The 18001-nt window shown below is 36.9% G+C and overlaps 1 protein-coding gene across 3 annotated transcripts in view; it reads right to left on the reverse strand.

The window, feature by feature from the left end:
• Positions 1-7243: 7243 nt before the first annotated feature.
• Positions 7244-18001, reverse strand: part of sh2b3 (SH2B adaptor protein 3) — a 44880-nt gene continuing 34122 nt past the window's right edge. For all 3 annotated transcript variants that reach the window (XM_084025043.1, XM_084025042.1, XM_084025044.1), the window contains exons 3-8: positions 14196-14297; positions 13542-13630; positions 10306-10397; positions 9486-9700; positions 8993-9170; positions 7244-8750 (exon numbers count right to left, since the gene is read on the reverse strand). In XM_084025043.1, the coding sequence (XP_083881169.1) occupies positions 8392-8750; positions 8993-9170; positions 9486-9700; positions 10306-10397; positions 13542-13630; positions 14196-14297 (1035 nt within the window). In that variant the 3' untranslated portion in view covers positions 7244-8391. The remainder of the gene's footprint in view (positions 8751-8992; positions 9171-9485; positions 9701-10305; positions 10398-13541; positions 13631-14195; positions 14298-18001) is intronic.

The raw sequence follows: 18001 nt of genomic DNA on the forward strand, positions 1-18001 counted from the left end.
AAGTCATAGTATAGTATGTTGAATAAAGTCATAAAAAAAGTCATAGTATAGTGTGTTGAAAAAAAGTCATTAAAAAAGTCATAGTATAGTATGTTGAAAAAAAGTCATAGTATAGTATGTTGAATAAAGTCATAAAAAAAGTCAGTATAGTATGTTGAATAAAGTCATAAAAAAAGTCATAGTATAGTATGTTGAAAAAAGTCATAGTATAGTATGTTGAATAAAGTCATAAAAAAAGTCATAGTATAGTATGTTGAAAAAAAGTCATAAAAAAGTCATAGTATAGTATGTTGAATAAAGTCATAAAAAAAGTCATAGTATAGTGTGTTGAAAAAAAGTCATAAAAAAAGTCATAGTATAGTATGTTGAAAAAAAGTCATAGTATAGTATGTTGAATAAAGTCATAAAAAAAGTCAGTATAGTATGTTGAATAAAGTCATAAAAAAAGTCATAGTATAGTATGTTGAAAAAAGTCATAGTATAGTATGTTGAATAAAGTCATAAAAAAGTCATAGTATAGTATGTTGAAAAAAAGTCATAGTATAGTATGTTGAATAAAGTCATAAAAAAAGTCAGTATAGTATGTTGAATAAAGTCATAAAAAAAGTCATAGTATAGTATGTTGAAAAAAGTCATAGTATAGTATGTTGAATCAAGTCATAAAAAAGTCATAGTATAGTATGTTGAATAAAGTCATAAAAAAAGTCATAGTATAGTATGTTGAATAAAGTCATAAAAAAGTCATAGTATAGTATGTTGAATAAAGTCATAAAAAAGTCATAGTATAGTATGTTCAAAAAAGTCATAGTATAGTATGTTGAATCAAGTCATAAAAAAGTCATAGTATAGTATGTTGAATAAAGTCATAAAAAAAGTCATAGTATAGTGTGTTGAAAAAAAGTCATAGTATAGTATGTTGAATAAAGTCATAAAAAAAGTCATAGTATAGTATGTTGAAAAAAAGTCATAAAAAAGTCATAGTATAGTATGTTGAATAAAGTCATAAAAAGTCATAGTATAGTATGTTGAATAAAGTCATAAAAAAGTCATAGTATAGTATGTTGAAAAAAAGTCATAGTATAGTATGTTGAAAAAAAGTCATAGTATAGTATGTTGAAAAAAAGTCATAGTATAGTATGTTGAATAAAGTCATAAAAAAAGTCATAGTAGCCTATAGCATGTCAAAAAGAGTAATAGTGTAGTAAGTCACAAAAAGGCATAGTATGTTGAATACAACTCATAAAATGTGTCATACTATGTCAAAAAAGTCATAGCATGTTGAATAAAGTCATATATATATATATATAAATAGCTCCATCCTAACAATGGGTGAAGGCAGGGGACACCCTGGGCAGACAGAAAAAACATTCACATAGGCAATGTAGTCCTCAACTAACGTAACCCCATCCTGCATGTCTTAGTATAGTATGTTGAATAAAGTCATAAAAAAAGTCAGTATAGTATGTTGAATAAAGTCATAAAAAAGTCATAGTATAGTATGTTGAAAAAAGTGATAGTATAGTATGTTGAATAAAGTCATAAAAAAGTCATAGTATAGTATGTTGAATAAAGTCATAAAAAAGTCATAGTATAGTATGTTGAATAAAGTCATAAAAAAAGTCATAGTATAGTGTGTTGAAAAAAAGTCATAGTATAGTATGTTGAATAAAGTCATAAAAAAAGTCATAGTATAGTATGTTGAAAAAAAGTCATAAAAAAAGTCATAGTATAGTATGTTGAATAAAGTCATAAAAAAAGTCATAGTATAGTATGTTGAAAAAAAGTCATAAAAAAGTCATAGTATAGTATGTTGAAAAAAGTCATAGTATAGTATGTTGAATAAAGTCATAAAAAAAGTCATAGTATAGTATGTTGAAAAAAAGTCATAAAAAAGTCATAGTATAGTATGTTGAATAAAGTCATAAAAAAGTCATAGTATAGTATGTTGAAAAAAGTCATAAAAAAAGTCATAGTATAGTATGTTGAAAAAAAGTAATAAAAAAGTCATAGTATAGTATGTTGAATAAAGTCATAAAAAAAGTCATAGTATAGTGTGTTGAAAAAAAGTCATTAAAAAAGTCATAGTATAGTATGTTGAAAAAAAGTCATAGTATAGTATGTTGAATAAAGTCATAAAAAAGTCAGTATAGTATGTTGAATAAAGTCATAAAAAAAGTCATAGTATAGTATGTTGAAAAAAGTCATAGTATAGTATGTTGAATAAAGTCATAAAAAAAGTCATAGTATAGTATGTTGAAAAAAAGTCATAAAAAAGTCATAGTATAGTATGTTGAATAAAGTCATAAAAAAAGTCATAGTATAGTGTGTTGAAAAAAAGTCATAAAAAAAGTCATAGTATAGTATGTTGAAAAAAAGTCATAGTATAGTATGTTGAATAAAGTCATAAAAAAAGTCAGTATAGTATGTTGAATAAAGTCATAAAAAAAGTCATAGTATAGTATGTTGAAAAAAGTCATAGTATAGTATGTTGAATAAAGTCATAAAAAAGTCATAGTATAGTATGTTGAAAAAAAGTCATAGTATAGTATGTTGAATAAAGTCATAAAAAAGTCATAGTATAGTATGTTGAATAAAGTCATAAAAAAAGTCATAGTATAGTATGTTGAATAAAGTCATAAAAAAAGTCATAGTATAGTGTGTTGAAAAAAAGTCATAGTATAGTATGTTGAATAAAGTCATAAAAAAAGTCATAGTATAGTATGTTGAAAAAAAGTCATAAAAAAGTCATAGTATAGTATGTTGAAAAAAGTCATAGTATAGTATGTTGAATAAAGTCATAAAAAAGTCATAGTATAGTATGTTGAATAAAGTCATAAAAAAAAGTCATAGTATAGTATGTTGAAAAAAAGTCATAAAAAAGTCATAGTATAGTATGTTGAATAAAGTCATAAAAAAGTCATAGTATAGTATGTTGAAAAAAGTCATAAAAAAAGTCATAGTATAGTATGTTGAAAAAAAGTCATAAAAAAGTCATAGTATAGTATGTTGAATAAAGTCATAAAAAAAGTCATAGTATAGTGTGTTGAAAAAAAGTCATTAAAAAAGTCATAGTATAGTATGTTGAAAAAAAGTCATAGTATAGTATGTTGAATAAAGTCATAAAAAAAGTCAGTATAGTATGTTGAATAAAGTCATAAAAAAAGTCATAGTATAGTATGTTGAAAAAAGTCATAGTATAGTATGTTGAATAAAGTCATAAAAAAAGTCATAGTATAGTATGTTGAAAAAAAGTCATAAAAAAGTCATAGTATAGTATGTTGAATAAAGTCATAAAAAAAGTCATAGTATAGTGTGTTGAAAAAAAGTCATAAAAAAAGTCATAGTATAGTATGTTGAAAAAAAGTCATAGTATAGTATGTTGAATAAAGTCATAAAAAAAGTCAGTATAGTATGTTGAATAAAGTCATAAAAAAAGTCATAGTATAGTATGTTGAAAAAAGTCATAGTATAGTATGTTGAATAAAGTCATAAAAAAGTCATAGTATAGTATGTTGAAAAAAAGTCATAGTATAGTATGTTGAATAAAGTCATAAAAAAGTCATAGTATAGTATGTTGAATAAAGTCATAAAAAAAGTCATAGTATAGTATGTTGAATAAAGTCATAAAAAAAGTCATAGTATAGTATGTTGAATAAAGTCATAAAAAAAGTCATAGTATAGTATGTTGAAAAAAAGTCATAAAAAAGTCATAGTATAGTATGTTGAAAAAAGTCATAGTATAGTATGTTGAATAAAGTCATAAAAAAAAGTCATAGTATAGTATGTTGAAAAAAAGTCATAAAAAAGTCATAGTATAGTATGTTGAATAAAGTCATAAAAAAGTCATAGTATAGTATGTTGAAAAAAGTCATAAAAAAAGTCATAGTATAGTATGTTGAAAAAAAGTCATAAAAAAGTCATAGTATAGTATGTTGAATAAAGTCATAAAAAGTCATAGTATAGTATGTTGAATAAAGTCATAAAAAAAGTCATAGTATAGTATGTTGAAAAAAAGTCATAGTATAGTATGTTGAAAAAAAGTCATAGTATAGTATGTTGAATAAAGTCATAAAAAAAGTCATAGTAGCCTATAGCATGTCAAAAAAAGTAATAGTGTAGTAAGTCAGAAAAAGGCATAGTATGTTGAATACAACTCATAAAATGTGTCATACTATGTCAAAAAAGTCATAGCATGTTGAATAAAGTCATATATATATATATATATATAAATAGCTCCATCCTGACAATGGGTGAAGGCAGGGGACACCCTGGGCAGACAGAAAAAACATTCACACAGGCAATGTAGTCATCAACTAACGTAACCCCATCCTGCATGTCTTTGGACTGTGGGAGGAAGCAGACAAAGCTCACACAGGGAGAACACGCAAGCTCCACACAGAAGAAACCTGAACCTGCAGCGGGACTCGAACCCAGCTCCTCTTGCTGTGAAGCGGCAGTGGTACCCGCTACACCACCGTGCAGCTGTAAAAAGAAAGTCATAGTATAGTTTGTTGAATAAAGTTATAAAAAAGTAATTCTATAGTATTTCAAAAAGTATATGTTGAATAAAACTCATAAAATGTGTCATAGTATAGTTTGTTGAATAAGGTTATTATGTAAAAAAAAATCATAGTAATCATAGTGCCGAGTAGTGGGATCGGCTCCAGCCCCCCCGCGACCCTGAATACAGGATAAGCGGTAGACAATGGTTAGTGACCTTGACCTTTGACCACCAACTCTAATCAGATCAACCTTGAGTCCAAGTGAAAGTACCTTTCATTTGAAACCTCTAGTACAGCAGCAGCTATATATTTCAGAGAAAAAGGTGACACAGAGACTTCAGACAAAAATCACAAACTGATCATGTGAGTGATTAATTTTTTTTTGGTTAGGTTTATTTTAGAAAAGTCAAATATACAGTTGATATATATATTTAATATAATTTAGATGCTTATAACTGAAAGGGATGCAAACACAATGACGATGATGTTGTGGTTTTCGTTGACTGTTGTCAAGTTGAACTGGAATGTTTACAGTGCTAAGTTGACAAACAGAATGAACAGTATTGAGAACTATTTACATTCATCAACTGGACATTTTCAAATACACATACGGGAGAGACTAAAGACGTTGTTCGAGCTGATGTTGAGGATTAGACGCAGGGATTTCACAAGTGTTAACTCGATTCTTGCAGACAAATTGGAATGACACAAAACGAAAAGCCATAAAACAGTAGGAAAATGTGATAGCCCTAGTTTTGAATATAGCATTTTTTTTTCTGGGACCTTTGGGATTTATCAAATATTTTCAGAAGATGCAGGATTGAATTCTCACTCGCTTAAATCATCCATCTGGTTGGTTCTTTCATTCATAAAAAAAAAGGTGTGAAGCACTGGGCATCTTTCAGATATTGCACTACACAAGTTCTGCACTACGTCACACCCTGAGCTTTCGAAAAAAGGGGAAAAGCAACAGCAGCTTTGTGGCAAAGGCACAGTCATTCTCCCTAAAAATACCAGCAAAGAGAGGGGACTGATAGTCAATATAGTTATCGTTACCGTTGCTTTCCTTTAGCAGAAATAATAAAAAAAAACACTAAGTGATGAGCGATTTGTTTTAGACTTGGGCCCATAAAGGCGGGAAGACCAACCGTACTTTTGCCAAAAACGTCCTTGTTTTTGTTCCCCTTAACACTTTAAAGATGTCAGTCTTGAGCACGATGATACATAAAGACACTATACAACCATTGTAAAAAATGTTCCTTTGGTAGTTAAAGCTGACTTATTGCGTAACAAAAGGAGCAATCACAGCAGACTTACTCTGGTCATGTTTCATGAGGAAATTGAGTTGCATTTTCTTCTTATAAAAACAGGAAACGATGGCAGAAAAGACTAAGGTCTAAAAACCATACGTTAAGCGTAGGTTTACTGAAGGCAAATCTTAATTCAACTGGAGCTAAAGTTAGTGTTTAAGCAAGGTTAAAAGACAGACAGACGAGTCCTAGCACACTATTTCCCAAAGTCATCCCGTCACTAATGGAAGTGAAGCTTCAGTTACTAAATTACAGAAAATGTCATCTTTGATGCGTGTCAAAACTACTGCTGCACGTGGCCCACCGCTCACTGTTCATGGGCTGTTCAGTGTTTTCTGTGAGGAGAGAAGAGGTTCACAAGTAAGAGTGTAACGGAAACAAATCGAGTGCGGCCATAGTCTGATCTCAAGACGGAAACACTTTGGGCTACGAATCAGCTCTTGGCCGCTTTTAAGGAAAGTGTGATCGATGAGATGTAACACCCCGAACAAACTGGTCACTAGGTACAAAAAAAGTAAAATAAAATGCTCTCTTTGGTTAAGGCCTCATTTTTGGACGTATTCCTTTATATAATGTCGGCTCTTGACAACAAAATTCACACCTGAGCTGACTGAAACAAAACCTTCTCTCGTTTGAACCATAGGAGTTCAATTATAAGTATAGCATAAAAAATATATTATTTTCCTCCTCCTTGATTCTTCTTTTAGCTGCTGTCGTAAACGTGAGAAGAAACGCGATGAAAAATAATTTTTCTATGAGTGTAAAAAGTCGTTTTGGGGACGTAATGATCAAGATTCGCCGGTAGAAGTTGTAGAAAAATAAATGTTAATATCTACAGGGGCACTCTGTCTCGCAGAAATCACATCGCATCACGGTCTGCATTAAATCCCTGAAGGGAATTTAAAGTAGACCGGGATGATTATCACACATTTATAAAGCTGGACTGATGTTACCATCACGCTGACCCTCATTTTGGCTGCACCAAATACCCGATTCTATTCCTCCTTTGGTCTCACTTTGGTGACACAGAATACTTTATATGCCATGTAAGTAGTATAATATAAATATAATGAATATTCCATTACTAATTTGTAACGCTCAGAATCAAATTAATTTTAAGTACTTATGAAAAGTAAAGTCAATTTTAGCCAAATCATGTTTCCATCAAGAGAAAAAAAAAAGAAAAAATGTAATCCTGTAGAGAAGCTTAACTCCTCTTTTCTCCTCATGGTGGCTCTTCTGTCACACAGTGACTTTGTATCAAGTATTACAAGCCAATACCATCATAATAATATACATCCCCCTAATTTAAATGTAAAACATGCTTCATGTTTTACAGAATGGCAAAAACATAAATTATATTATTATATTTATGTAAATGAGTTTCTTTGTTTTTTGTGGCAGGACTTTTTTCTGTGAGACCATGTGAAACTTTGTGCACACGCAAAAGTTAATTTTGACCACATAATGCCTTCGGTGCTCGAAATGCAACATGTGACGCTCCAAATATACTTGATGCTGATTTTGAAAAAAACTTCGGTATGAATTGGGACACGAATTCCCACATACAGACTCCAGGTTGAGTATTAAAGCCAATTGAGATCAGCACAATCATGCTGATGCAACGGTCATGGACTGTAACGGGATGTTACAGTCGTATCATGTTAAGTTAATACTGCTTTTTGTAAAAATGATTCCCATGGGTCTCTGTCTTAGTTTCAGTGAAGGTTTAAAAGTTTTTAAGTGGTGCACGCAGATCACTTTCTACTAACAGCTTCCAAACTTCTTCCATTTCCCCTCGTTATTTATTTTTTCTCTTTTTTTTACAAAAAAAAATCTGTGTATTGAAAAAAAATACACATTGTTTTCCGAAGTGCATTGAAAGCACTGTGCACTTAATATATAATAATGCGCGAGAGGAGGAATATGTAACAGTGTGCAGACACTCCAAAATAAGAGTGCTTCCTCATTTGTGTGTTTATATAAAATGGTGTGAGTTTACTCCACACAAATGTCTGCGTGTGAAGAGTAAATGTCTTCTCATATTTTAAAGGAGCACTTGATTTAACCAAGTTAAAGCAGTGGCTTCTCATCGGTTCAGGTTAAGGTAAATCAAGCAAACCTCATTGAATTCACAAGAATAGAAACATTGGAAAAATATATATTTTTTGCCCGGGGGTCAAAGACAGCTACATGTGTGGCCCTCCCTCTCTCACATAGAACCTCAGCATCAATAAAATGAAACTAATCATCATACTCAACATTGTTATAAAACTCCCAGAAATACATTCACTGTGGACACTCGGGATGGAGTTTGTGAGGGTCTGACACTGGTAAACACACTCCCAGCACAGACATAGTGAGTGTGTGTGTGTGTGTGTGTGTGTGTGTGTTTTGACATCAGACAAAGACTTCTTTGCTTAAGTTCACAAATCTGCTATAATCACGGCAGCATCATGCACACTCTGACAGTCTCATCATGAAGCTGGATGGGGGTAAGAAAACATGTCTGCATGATGTGTACATGAACATGTCTGCTGTCTGTCGGAAGTGATGGTGGTGTTTGGTGACTCGGCGGGTCAGAGCAACATGTACTGGTTGTCGATCGCCCGCTTGCGACCTGGCTCGGGCTCCAGCTCATAGTCTGAGTCCCGCTGAGGGATGTGGGATGTGGGGTGCCGAAGCAGGGGTCGTCTGCCAACCGATTCACTCCGACGAAGTGGAAGCGGCACTGACGGAGGAGGGTCGGGGACGGGGTTGATGCGAGGGAACAGGCGGTTTCCCTGCTGGGAAACAGAGCTGGGGGTGGAAGCGGTGCTGGTGGAGCAGGAGGAGCGGGGCTGGCTGGAGTTGCGAGCCATGCTGCAGTGAGCCAAGCTGGGCTCAGAGCTCCACCGATGGAGGGAGAAAGGCACGAGAAGAGCACCTGAGAGCTGACCTGAGGTATGAAAACAAAAGAAAAAGGATAAATCTTATTTGTTTTATCTGTCATCATTACTGTTGGAAATATTAAGACGGCATTCATCAACTTAAATGCTGAAATCTACCATACGTTACCATAAAGGTGAAACTATCAAATACTGGATGCAAGTCGTAATTACCACATTGATGTAAAAGTCCCCACTCAGACATGAATCATGTTTCAGTTTGACAGAGAGAGATGTGACTGAGGTGTCTCACCCTGTGATGGAGGGCTGGAGCCAGCCACTACAAAGCTGGACAGAGTGACGGCACCTGCGGCTCCACACTCTAGCGGGATGGGGAAGAGGCGGAAGTGACTGAGCATTTCCATAACGGAGGGGAAGCGCAGGTGCTGCACCCTGCACTGACCCCATTCTGTTAGCGAGAGGCGCAGGTGCTGCAGAGACAGAGAGACAGGGACGTGAGGAGGGAAAAACACTGAGATTCAACAAGAGATGAATTGTGCCCCTTCCTTTTTTTCTTTACACCGCCGGTCAGCGCTCACACTCGTTAAAAGGTCTTTCCCATCAGCATTGTGTTGCGTAATGCTTCCTCATTTAAGTATCCACCACCGTTGTCAGGAAACGAGGTCGTCACCAGTTTGGACGTGCCCGGCCGAAAATAAGAAGTGTGGGTTTGGGGTTCATATTGCAACATTTTTTTTTTTTTTGGTGAACCACTTCCAAATGTGAACTAAAATCCCAGTGTGTACCTTTGCTTTTCCCTGGTAGTTAAACGTGAGGACGTAGTCTCCCCTCCGTGTCTCACTCTGTCGGACCAGAAATACTCCGTGTCCCTCCGGTCCGGAGCTCTGGACCAGATAGGCGGCCTTGACGCGGGAGATGGGTCCATGGAACCAAGGGTAGGAGAACAGGAAGTGATCAGGCTTCTGAACAACCTGCTGGGGCGGGGCGAAGGTGACGGGGCCTGGAGGGGTGAACAGAGAAAGAAAAATGCTGTCATTTTTTATAAATCATACAGTTGGACGGATCAATACTTTCATATTAAATAATCAAATGACGTGATTTGTAATGTGAAAGATGTTGCCCATAGTGACAAACTCACAATGAATTAGCACCTAACTCTGCAGGTCCCCTTCGATCTATGCAGCGTTTTAGTTCTTTGAGTCATCTTTGTTGGTTTTATAGCCCAGAACTTTACCGTTTTGGTAGGTTTTGTCCATTGCTTCTGTTGGTTGTGATGACAGTGTATTCACTAATTTAATCGCTGTGCACTCAAGTTCAACGGGAAAGTACAGAAGAGATTTCAGATGTTCAGGCAGTAAATTAAGAGTTTAACTAGATGGTCGAAACCACTTCATTTGGAGTTAAAAACAAAATTGAAAGCACTAAAAACATCTGTAATAATTCCTTCTGGCACAGGGAATCTGTGGAAATGTACAACATCTTTAAAGTTGCACCAGGCAGTCTGAAATGCCCGCTTAGTTAAAAATGTACCTTTGTTTACTCTTCAAAAACAAATGTAGCTCACTTGTGATTTACACTGACGTGATCCCTCATCTCACCACTCACTTTGATTTGCTAACTCTGAGTTCCCTCTGTGATTGGCTGGAGAGGAGCTGTCAGCTGGGGAGGGAAGAGGCTCCAGATCCACACTGCCTGACCTGAAGGACAACAACAGGTTTCAGATTACGCACACACACACACACACACACACACACACAGACAGACACACACACACACACACACACAGTATCCTCGACAACACATGCATGTTATTCTCATTGTGGACCACCTGGGGAGACACTTTCATGACCGTTTCATTTAATTTCAAGCAATTATTTCCCATTTGGGTTTCACCATCTGTCTTAAAAGAATGCTTCAGCTCTGTTTGTGCTGGAAGATCAGCAGCTTATTTCTGTTTGTGGGGAAACCACATTCAAGTTGCTGTACAATGCAGTGCAAATGATGCACTCAGTTACTGTAATTAACACCACTGTGTCTTTACAAAAATATGCGTTCTTTTGAATTTTCGTTTTATTTGGAATAGGCAATATCACAGAGCATACAAAAGCATTGTGAATACACAGAAAGAGGTATTTAAACTCAGACTTCAGGAAAACCTTCAGTCCTCCATGTATACATTCAGGAGTATATATCCATGTATACCCTTCCTTGTATACAAGTTTAAGATGTCGACACACAGACATAGACATTTATGTTCACACACAAACCCTCTAGCACGGAACTGATTTCAGGTACTATGCACCTTTTAAATAGAAAGAACTGCAACCTGCCCCCAAATAGACTTGTGCAACTGTTTTAGTTCCTTGTTATTATGTGGTTGTGTTTTTTTTGGCCGTTTGTGTTCTAAATATTTATTGTTCTCAGGTCTCTTAATCTTAATAAGAGTGCCTGACAAAATACAACCTACGTGGACATACCTATGTGTATTTCTACTTCAATCAGTCAGCATTTTTTTTTTGTATTGAACTTTCTTACACAGCCCATCCCACACTCTAATAAAAACACAACTATACATAACAGCTAGATTAGGGAGCTTACGTTTCTACTATTCCCATCATGAAAAGGAAAGGAGCATGAAACTCCTTAGTTTGAAATAAATGTCTTACCATTAATTTCAAATGTATTTTTTATGGGTTATCAAAGAATAACTCTACTTTTCTTTGTAAGTATAAAATATTTGAGAGGGGCGTGTGTGTTGGTGAGGTGAGTCTAGTGAACATGGAGGAAACAGCAGGCTGAAGGAACACAAAGACACCGAGCACAGACAGGAAGTGAGTCCAGTTCACCAGTTCACATCTGAACTAAGACTCACTGTTCTTCTGTTTCACTGCACGGATACACACACACACGCATACACACACACACATACACACACACACTATGTGTGTGTACAAGCACAGATGAGAACGGGAAGGTTAAAAAAGGAAGCCCGAGCAGATCCTGCTAAAATGCTGACTTGAGTTTGCAGCGCTCTGAATAACAGGAAGACAAGTCTCCTTTCTTTCTCCTCACTCTTGTGTGTGTGTGTGTGTGTGTGTGTGTGTGTATGTGTGTGTGTTCTTCTATCTTTGTGAGAATCAGTTCACATCGTACTCTAGCAAAGTGAGGACATTTGCAAAGTGTGGACATTTCAGCCAGTCAGCAATGCTACACCTCCCACATCCGACCACATCTAAAAAGGAATACTGTTTATACTTTTTTCAAATGGCCCCCACTCAAAAAGCATCACAGCAACACGCTGCCGTCTCCGTTTTGCAGGTTTTTTTGCAATCTCGACTTACGAATCATATGAACTCGGCTAATGCGCACTTTCGGACAATATGCCCTTTTAAAAGCACACATTTATATTAGGAACAGCACAGACGTTACCTTCTTCTCTGTGTCCCAGTGTGACAGTAAGCTAGCATGCACAATATCAGGAGTGTGAAACTGAAACACCTGTGCATTTCTTGCTGTGACATAGTACAAAGAGGTCAGTTCAAACTCTGCACACCTGCAAAATAGTTGTGTAAAGTGGTCATGATTCTGGGATTGTTGTTCTGGAAAGTGTTGACAGACTGGCTCTGTTCAAATAAACACAAGTCGGTCTGAACGAGGGCTAGGCCTTAAATTATCTGACAAGCACATCGTTTGAAGCATCCAGTGGCACACAGCATATTGTAACCTGTGTTAAAAAAGGTGCCGTATAAATAAAGTTTTACTAACTTTACTTGCAGAATAAACACTAGACTCAAGCTTCAACCCTGTGTGTGTGTGTGTGTGTGTGTGTGTGTGTGTGTGTGTGTGCGTGTGTAAGAGCATCACAGACATCTGCAGAAATGAGAAAGGTCCTGAGATTCTCCAGAGTCTCAGACCTCCCCCACACTTCCTTTCACAAAGCAACGAACACTTGTGCACACACACACACACACACACACACACACACACACACACACACACACACACACACACACACACACACACACACACACACACCTCTAATCTGTATTACAGTATAGAGTTTAACTATGAATATTACTAAATATAGAGAATTGCCCCAAATACTAAACGTATAAGCTTACAGTGTCTAGTGACTGCCGGAACTCTGCAACTGTAATAACTTTGAAAGTTACAGACAAAAAAAGTTCCGTTTGATTTCAAAACTACATTTATTGCTGAACATCCAAGCCGTAACAGAGATACCCTCCAGATGTGTTAGCTCTCCAACGTTGGGTGTAAATATTAAGTTGACTGATGAATTTGATGAATGATTATTTCCAGCAATATTCCAAATAACAAGACTCCAGTCTGTGGAGCCCTACAGCAAATGAATGCATGGACAAACTTACACGCAAATGTTTGTTCACATATACAAAAACTGAAAAATATTCTCACTTGCATTTGCAAACACATACCTCAGCACAAGTAAACATCCAACACACCCACAAACACAAACACGAAAAACAGCCAAGTCCAAGTGTTAAATATTTCCAGGAAAAAGAGAGGGATGAGGGTGATGCAGGCTCCAGTTACATACTCTGTATATCTGTGTGGGTGTGTGTCTGGGACACAGCTGGCTTGCTCAGGTTGAGCCATATTATTGATTCCATGACTACATTTTGAGTCAGAGTCAAATATATGCTGGAAAAAAACCCCTTTAAATGTGGTTTGAAAATGATTTACCACTTCAGTCTTCAGTTCAGTTTCGTGCTCACAAGAAGAATTGGAACAAACACAGTTCAAACACCGAGGTTTCACGTAATGTCAAGTACCTGACTTTGTGCTTATTATGTGTTTCTCACCTGTTGCTGATACATTCTTTTAGCTCTGTGGTCCAGGAGCTCACTTGCTGGTCGTTGTCCGTCTCAAATATCAGACTACCTCGATTAACCTGCATAGACAAAGATGCTTTCAAATAGACTGTCCACATTATATAGAAGCCGTGCAATTTTTCTAATGCTAGTAATAATATGTATGGTTCAATATTGCCATTTCGGTGGTTGCTCAACTTTTTTGTGGCTCCAATGATCAAAATGCATGCCTTTTGGTGAAGCAGAAGCAGCCACAAGTTTATTTTATTAACTCTTCTTCATGAATAAAGGGTTTTAATCAAGTTTAATTCATTCAATTTTTCACACGGAATGGTTTTCATTTAAATAAATGAATAAAAATGGTGGAGAATGTGGACGGACAACAGAGAAGTCTGGTTATGTGAGAAGATTCTGTGGATGTTTTTTCCTCTCATCTATACACGTACGTAAGTTTAAACCAATGACGTCTAAATAAAGGCTGCTGATTAGTTTTGTTATGAAACGGTATGACACGTTGATTGTCCAGCTTCCTGTCAATGTTGGCGGGGTGAAGATCTAAGCATATGTGGATGTAAACAACCAAACTACAGCTGTAGCCCTCTTGATTAAAATGTCATATCCAGTCAGTTGGCAACTTGTACACACCTTTAAAACAAACGTGTTTAAGTTGTCAGGCATCTCCAGCCGGTTGCAACGACGGACTTCTTGGATATCGGAGCAATGAGTTGTCAGCTTGGGACTGGAGGCCTGAAAAACACCACAACACATGTTGACTGTGAGACAGGTCGGGCGGTTTTGTCACAAAAGGTGACAGAAAGAAGAAAATTAAACAAGAAAGGAAGAGTGTGAGCGAGGTGTTTTATGACTGCAATTATACTCTCTTTAAAAGGTAAATGTCTTTTTCCAAACTCTGAGTAATGAGGAAACAAGCCTTCAACCAGCTTCCGATGACTACGGTCACTGAAAATGTGATATTGCTAAATTCCCTGAATGGTTCAACAGCACCCTGAACGACAGACAAACCACGGCTTAGCTGCCAGTCTGTGAGGAAACACGACTTGGTGGGGTGTCAAGATTTTGGTTAAATAATTATCCTTAAATGGGTCATTGGATAATTATCCAAAGAAATTGAGACCTTGTGTCTGGAAAGGCATAAACATTCCGTTCACCTACATTGTTTTGCGGTGGCAGAGGGTGTCTTGGTGACAAACGTCATCACTTTCCCTACCTCATTTGTTGTAAACAGCCTCATTTGGGCTTAAAATCGAATACAACCCGAGATTTCAATTGTACATTAGTGCAGCAAGGTTTGCACATTTCTAGCTGTCTACATACCCCCCCCCACACCTTTATTCAAATATCTTGGCGATTTGTCTTCTGAGTAGGAAGACACAGCAATGTGTCTAATTTTAAGGTTTAATCTACAGATACCGAACTAGACTTCAGGATATGCACATGTGCAGTATGTGAGTGCGAAGCCTCGGAGCTGCCGAAACTCAAGCCTCCCTTAGTGACAGAAAAGGCATATGAAAAGAAGAGCATGGTGGGTGCTCTCATGGCGTAGGTCCAAGTAGCCCACTAGGACATGTCGGAAAAAATCTCTTTTTTTCCCCCATCTGTGTAACTCTGCAATGATAACATCCAATCACAACACTAATCGGTTTAAATGGAACATATGGCATCGGAATCTCTACACAGTGAAGGGAACAGAGACGATGGTGCAGATGTTACAGCTCTTGCACTTGGTCCTTCACAATCCGACATGTCATACTATGTCAGTGAAGAATGAGATATGAGGGGCTTCCTGGTGGCTGATGCAGTGACCTTGAGTTTCTGCATGTCGGCCATCAACAAAACCACCAGTGGCCTTGACTTTAATGCACTAGTAAATCTAGTCCTTAAAGTCCTGTCCCACGCAGGTAGACATGAAACTCTGCACAGAAGGATGGTGTGGGTGTGCACATCCACGGGTACACAACTGCAGACACGTGCACCCAATTCAATCACACGCCTATACTAATAAAGTGATGCCTTCAAGGCCTCTGATGGAAACGAGTGCTCACAGAGCCGGCGGCATAAACACACACACAGATGGATGACTTGTTCAGCCATGTGTTAAGGCTCGTGGCATGTCAAGGGTCAATGGTCACTCTCTGAAATGAAGCCTGAGTGACAGCTGATAGAAATACTTGTGGAGACAAGAGAGCCAGCAACACTCACTGAGAGTTTAAAACTACTGTGTATATGTCAGCTAAGCATTCAATATCACATAGTATAAAGTTATGTTTAAATTATGTTTGTTTTAACAACATACTAAAATAAATCCTATAATACAGTATGTTCTTGATCTGTGATGGATTCATTTTGAGTATGAACTGTAACTTCATCTTGTCACTATCTAGAGAGATGAAAATATCATCACCCAGCCCAGGATGGAGTCCCCTTAAATTAATTTACTTAACCTACCAGTAATGAAAATGAAGCGCACTGGACTTTCTCCAGTACAGAGTGGAAGCTAATAAGCTACAGTTGGATGAACATCAACCCTATGGGGCCAAACACATATACAGGGGAGGGGGGGGGGGGGGGGGGGGGGGGGGGAGTAGCGTGAGAGAGCAGAAGCAGCAAAAGGAAACAGACGAGACAGTGAAAGACATGGCGTTGGGTGGGAGAAGAGGGAGGGATGAAGAGCAGAAGAAAGAGCAGGGAGGACAGATTCCAGGGCTTTGTGCACTGGATGAGTTTTAGTCTATGTGACAGTGTGTGAGCCTGAGGAATGTCTATGACAATCCTACACACACACACACGCACACATCAAAACAGGCATACACATCAAAAGAATAGATTAACCCCCCACATGCCCAATTTCCTCAGCTTGCCGGTGATGTGAATGAACCCTGTAACTCCAAACGCTCTTTATTTCAACCGCAGTGTCTAATATGATCATTAAAAAGCACGGTGACACAGAGTTGTGAGTGATGTGACTCTTTAGAAAGACCTGAGTCTGTGAATGAGGAACTGGAAAGTAGTACTTGTAACCAAATTGCTGCCACAGTTGCATTTGAGTCCAGGATGTTCGTGGAATTATGTTTCTTTAAGATTTAGGTTTAAACTTCAGGTTTTCTTATAACTGCGTTTTGTAGAAAGATACAATCAGTATATTCTCAGAGGGACGGAGTGCACACATGCAGGAAAGACCACAAGCACATACGGAAGACGCATACAAGATAGTATGCAAAAAAAAAAAAAAGGTTGATTGATAATAGACTCATTCAGTCACACTTCAGATACAGCCAAGTGATTTAAAAACAAAAGTAAAAGCAACAACATAAAAAGATTATGTAAAGAATAAATAATTTGAAGGGAACAAAATTGAGGTTCGTAGATAATTCTTGGCCTTAGAAACAGCAGGAGACAAAACAATCTCAATTAAAGGGTCAACTGAAAAGTTGTTCTTGAGCTTCAGATCATATTGCATGGTCTTCATCAACAGATTGTTTCAGGGTTTCTTCTGTCAGCTGCTGTTTTGACATTTAACCTATTGAAAGGTTCAAACTGCTTTTTGATGATATAATTACACTCTCTTGTTTAAACTTCTCCAAATGGGAGGATTTGCCGCCTTTTCTGTTTATTATCATGTTGAATGGAATATGTTTAGATTTTGGACTGTGGATCGGACAAAACAAGACAAATTAAAAAGTAATATTGGGCTTTGGGAAATTGTACATGGCATTTTTCAGAAATATCAAAATGAAAATTAAAACAAATTGCCAGAATAATCTATATAGAAAATAACATGAGCTGTAGTATTACACACAAACGATTTGAAATGTAAAATATTTCAGAACTCTAACTTTGAGCACAATTCAGTTTACATTTATTTGGACATTGCTGGTTAATGAACTTATCCATCTTATGTAAAAGGAACAGAAACTAGAACAAAGAGATGAAGATAAAGTTTTACCATCAAAGCCATAAATACACCGGATGTGCAACAGTTAATAAGACGGGTACTCTGTGTGTGTGTGTGTGTGTGTGTGTGTGTGTGTGTGTGTGTGTGTGTGTGTGTGTGTGGGTGTGTGTGTGTGTGTGTGTGGGCATGTGTGTTGGTGAGAATACGAGCTGAGAGTGACTCATTGAGAGGAATTTATTGTGAGATTGTGAATGAGTTTCTGACTAAGAGCATCTTTGAGGAACCATGTGTCTGTGGACGGGAAAAGAAAAAGAATTAAAAAAAAGAAAAAGAGAGGCAGCAGATGTCTGACTGGTTGAGCAACAACATAACACGCCTGATTTCTGTGAATCAACTTCATCGGGGGAGCGAGTTCAAGCTCACAGCACATTCTCTATTAGTGCAAGCAGTCTGTCATACTCCCTAGAGAGGACACACACAGGAACAGACTCATGGACACACCAACCAAGGCCACGGAGAAGCAAAACCACCACAAAGA

The sequence above is a fragment of the Eutrigla gurnardus genome (assembly GCF_963514095.1).
Source record: "Eutrigla gurnardus genome assembly, chromosome: 13".
In the NCBI taxonomy this organism is placed as follows: Eukaryota; Metazoa; Chordata; class Actinopteri; order Perciformes; family Triglidae; genus Eutrigla; species Eutrigla gurnardus.